This window comes from Cariama cristata, unplaced genomic scaffold (assembly GCF_000690535.1).
Source record: "Cariama cristata isolate BGI_N322 unplaced genomic scaffold, ASM69053v1 scaffold17451, whole genome shotgun sequence".
NCBI classification, from domain to species: Eukaryota; Metazoa; Chordata; class Aves; order Cariamiformes; family Cariamidae; genus Cariama; species Cariama cristata.
In genome coordinates this window covers 5709-9586 of record NW_009601152.1, presented here as the reverse complement: position 1 = coordinate 9586, position 3878 = coordinate 5709, and the positions used below count along the sequence as shown (strand labels likewise).

At 41.9% G+C, this 3878-nt stretch overlaps 1 protein-coding gene across 1 annotated transcript in view; it reads left to right on the top strand.

The window, feature by feature from the left end:
• Positions 1-678: 678 nt before the first annotated feature.
• Positions 679-3878, top strand: part of GTSF1 (gametocyte specific factor 1) — a gene marked incomplete at both ends in the record, with an annotated part of 5731 nt that continues 2531 nt past the window's right edge. The window contains 2 exons of the mRNA XM_009710352.1: positions 679-776; positions 3014-3140. Of these exons, the coding sequence (XP_009708654.1) occupies positions 679-776; positions 3014-3140 (225 nt within the window). The remainder of the gene's footprint in view (positions 777-3013; positions 3141-3878) is intronic.

Below are 3878 nucleotides of genomic sequence, written 5' to 3'. Positions count from 1 at the left end.
ATATTTCAATATATTTTATTTATACATAGATAAAAAATTTTTATCATGTATGCATGCACTTATGCTGCTTTACTGTTCAGTACCTAGATTCTTAGGTGTTTTGGCTGGTTTAGTAACTCCTCAGCTCCTAAATAATTGCATGACTTATGAAAAATTTCATTTAGAAGTCATGTGTGCCATGTTAGGCACATTGCTTCCTCAGACATGAAAATAAATTGCCTGGCATTCTTCCTTCGGCAAAACTAGCTGTTGATCAAAAAAGATTTGGTCCAGACTGACGATGCTCATGAAGGCACTGGTGATGAGTCATCATCCCACTGATTCTCCTCTAAGATAGCTGGAAGAGTACTGCTGTCTTCATTCACTTTGAGTAAGTGTGGTTACCTACCTAATATGGTCACTTAAAGAGTTATTATGCTCAGGGCTACTGACTGTTCGCTGTCTGTGTTAACTAACATCCCAGTCACTGCAAACTTCAAAATGAATTTGGTTATGCAAAGCAAGTGCCTGCCTTAATGAATGGTTTCAAACTAAGAGCAACTGGTTTCACTCCCTAAGATCAGAGCCCTGATGTGGTTGTATGTTGTTTTTTTTTCTTCTCCCCACTTCACTTTGTTAGTATTGCTAGATCTTGTCTTTCTAACTATTTATTTTCTCTCTGTTCTTCCTTTCTACTAGATCCTCTGGATCCAGAGAGGTTGATACAATGTCCATATAATAAACATCATCGAATCAGAGCCTGTCGGTTTCCGTATCACCTTGTAAAGTGTAGGAAGGTAAGCTGCACTGCCAAACAAGGCACTGAATGGGAGTAATTCTGTGCATGTAAGTATGATGCGCGTGTTCTCATTCTTGTTACATTTTCTGGCTGCCTGGAGTAAGCTCCTGACAAATAGCCTTGCTTAGCCTTTATTCCATAAAACTTTATTATTTGTTTAGTCATAGCTTCGAGCACATGTTAATTCAGCTAAGAGCAGTGTGGCTCTGTTGAAAGCAGATAGAGATTCTTCATGGTTAAGTCAGGGAGGAAATTCTGGGCTCACATGGAGGTCAGATGCATTTTTCCCCTTTAAATTGAAGAGAGAACTCCGTCTGAATTATGTGCATCTTTTCTGGCTAGTCAGAGTAGAAATGTTGTGATCTTGCAATTCATTCTTTAAGTGCTGGAAATGCAGCTGCATAGCAGGGTGTTTTTTGTTTTGTTTTGCTAATAGCTATTTAATGTGTGTCTGGCAGAAACCGCACATCCTGGGCTCAGCATACATGGGAGAGGTTTTTTCCCCTCTCCATCTTTTATCCAGAATTTGAATATAAATCATTTCATAGGAAGCATTCCTTCCTCTATTCTCCTCTGTTGTCCTCATGGTTTGTTTTCTTCAAACCTGTCAAGTGTTAGCATCCAACTGAGCTTTGGGTTTTTCCTGAGACCTTTTAAAACCCAATCATTTCTCTTTAAGTTTACCGATACATTTGCCAATGTATTTTTAAAGTAGTGTAACAGTGCTGTGCCTTCCAGTTAAGATGCAGTTGTAAGCTGTATGTCCTGGTATCAGTACTTATAAACAATTCATTTTAGTTCAACTAGAGCCATAAAAAATGTTAAGTAACTAGTGAAAGTGGAGGGCAGCGCTAAGTGGCAAGTACCTCCATCTTTTCAACATTCAAGAGGGCTGAAATTTTCCTTGTTGACCCTCTGCAAATTTTGGCAAGAATGTGCACGTGAGCTAGATGAACAATGTTGGCAAGTAAACTTTTAACCCTGTTGATTTTGTACTTGTGTTGCATAACTGATGGCCAGAGAGTTTTGGTAAGCTTACCTGGTTAGGAGGATGAGGTCAGATAGCGATCACCAATCACATGCAGTTGGTGTCTGTAAGTAATTAGCAGAAGAAGGGCTTGGGGGTTATCATCTGAGATATCTGAAGGTGCCACTGTGTGTTTATTTGCAGTGGCAAGCATCTGGGCAGAGACTGTCCCTCTTGCTTGGTAGTTTGTTGAATTTCCTTTGTGTACCTTCTGCATAAAATCCAATTAAATGCTTCCACCTGCCTCAGCTTCCCATTGCTTTGTGCGGAATGTAGCCCTGCCACACAAATGGGAACACTGCAAGCAGACCAAGTTGAATCCTCTCAGCTTGAACTGCATTAGCATTGAGAAGCTTCTCCTATGTGGCCAGAATAGCTTGCTCAAGCTAGTTGAAGCAAATGATGAACAGAACAGGACATAGGAACCCTGCCTGTACAGACCAGGTGATGACAGCTGCCTTGGATGTGCCTGCAGCCTGTGCTGCAGACAGTGCCTCGAGCAGGGTCTGTACAAGGCACTTCTGCCTCTGCCTCAGGTGCGAGTCTGATCCCTGCCCACCAGAGCTGCGTCAGCCAGAACCAGGCAGGCACTGGTATGGTGGCAAAGTTGTGCTTTTCCCAGTAAAGGCTGTATCATTTGCAGGAGGTGGACTCATTTATTATAGTGACAGCTGAGCACTGCCACTAAAACCTGTGTCTGTGATAAAGTTTTACTCAGATGGTAATTCTGTAGCACCAAAGTCTGCAGTGGAATGCTACCAACTCCCTAGCTGTTTTGAAAGTTTTAAGGAATTTCTCTGCCTTTGTTCCTGCTTATTTAAAAAAAAAAAAAAATCTCAAAATGGTTTAGATTTGCCTAACATCTCTCCCCTATTGTTTTAAAAACAGTTTAATCTGTGCTTTAAACTAGGCAGCTATATTGCCAGTGTTGCAGCAAATTGTAGGGAGTTTAGGTGAGGATGTGTTTCGTTTCAATCAACTCAAGGGTGGCTCAGTTTCTCAGTAAACTGTGTTTTAAAGAACAATCATGTTAGTTTCCCCTTGCATTTTTAGTAAGTGTCTGAACAATATATTGCCATTCTTTGTTTAGTGTTTTTTTTTTTTAAAGGCAACTTCACAAATATCCTTGGCTTTTTTTTCTATGGATTAGCAAAAGATAAGTGAACTTTGAGAGATATGGCACATGATGTTGGTTTTCCCTTGTTTAGAGCTATCCTGAAGTTGCAAAGGAATTGGCCACGTGCCCCTTCAATGCTCGCCATCTAGTTCCTAAAGCTGACCTTGGTGATCACATAGTGAAGTGTGATGACAAAGTGTCCATTGAGCAAGACATAGGTAAGAGAACTACTCATGCTCTGAGATGTTTGTTCACCCTGGGGGCTGAGGTCTCCTGTTTGTAAGGAAAGCTCATAGAATAACCGAAAAGTAGGAGTCAAATTATTGTCCATAGTTTTGTGTGACACAGCAGCTTTGGGGAAACTTGAATCTTACTTGCTTTGATTTATTGGGTAGGTTCATGAGAATATCACAGATGCTCCTGGTAGGCCTTGCACATATTTTGTTACCGGGCTTATTGAATAAAAACGTTGTTCCCTAGACTCTGCACGTTGAAGTACCTCTAGCAGGAGTAGGGATGCTTTAATGATGAGAAGGACAGGCCCTTCTTTTTGTACAGCTGATCTCCCTTTGTTGAGGCTGGACCACTGATGCCATGTGAAAAGCTGAGTTCTCCCAAACTAGCGTCTAAGCTATAGGAAGCCCTGCAGCTATTCTCCTCCAAGGCAACCCAAATAGTTCACTCCCAAGAAGACACAGGGCAGCTCCTCTTCCAGGCTGCTCTGCTGCTGCACTTGCTTCATCTGCCATGCAGTTAAGATTTCAGTCTCCTACCTGGTGAGACAAGGTGGGAGGGGAGCTGTCTAAAACCCCCCAAATATTTAGGAAGGCATCCTGTGCTATGTGGTGTCTTTTCCATCCCCTGCAGTGGCTGTTCAACTATTGCCACACTACAGAGCAGATAGATAGTTTTCTGTCTTCTCGAGAGTTGCGCTGAGGCTAGCAGTGATGCCTGCT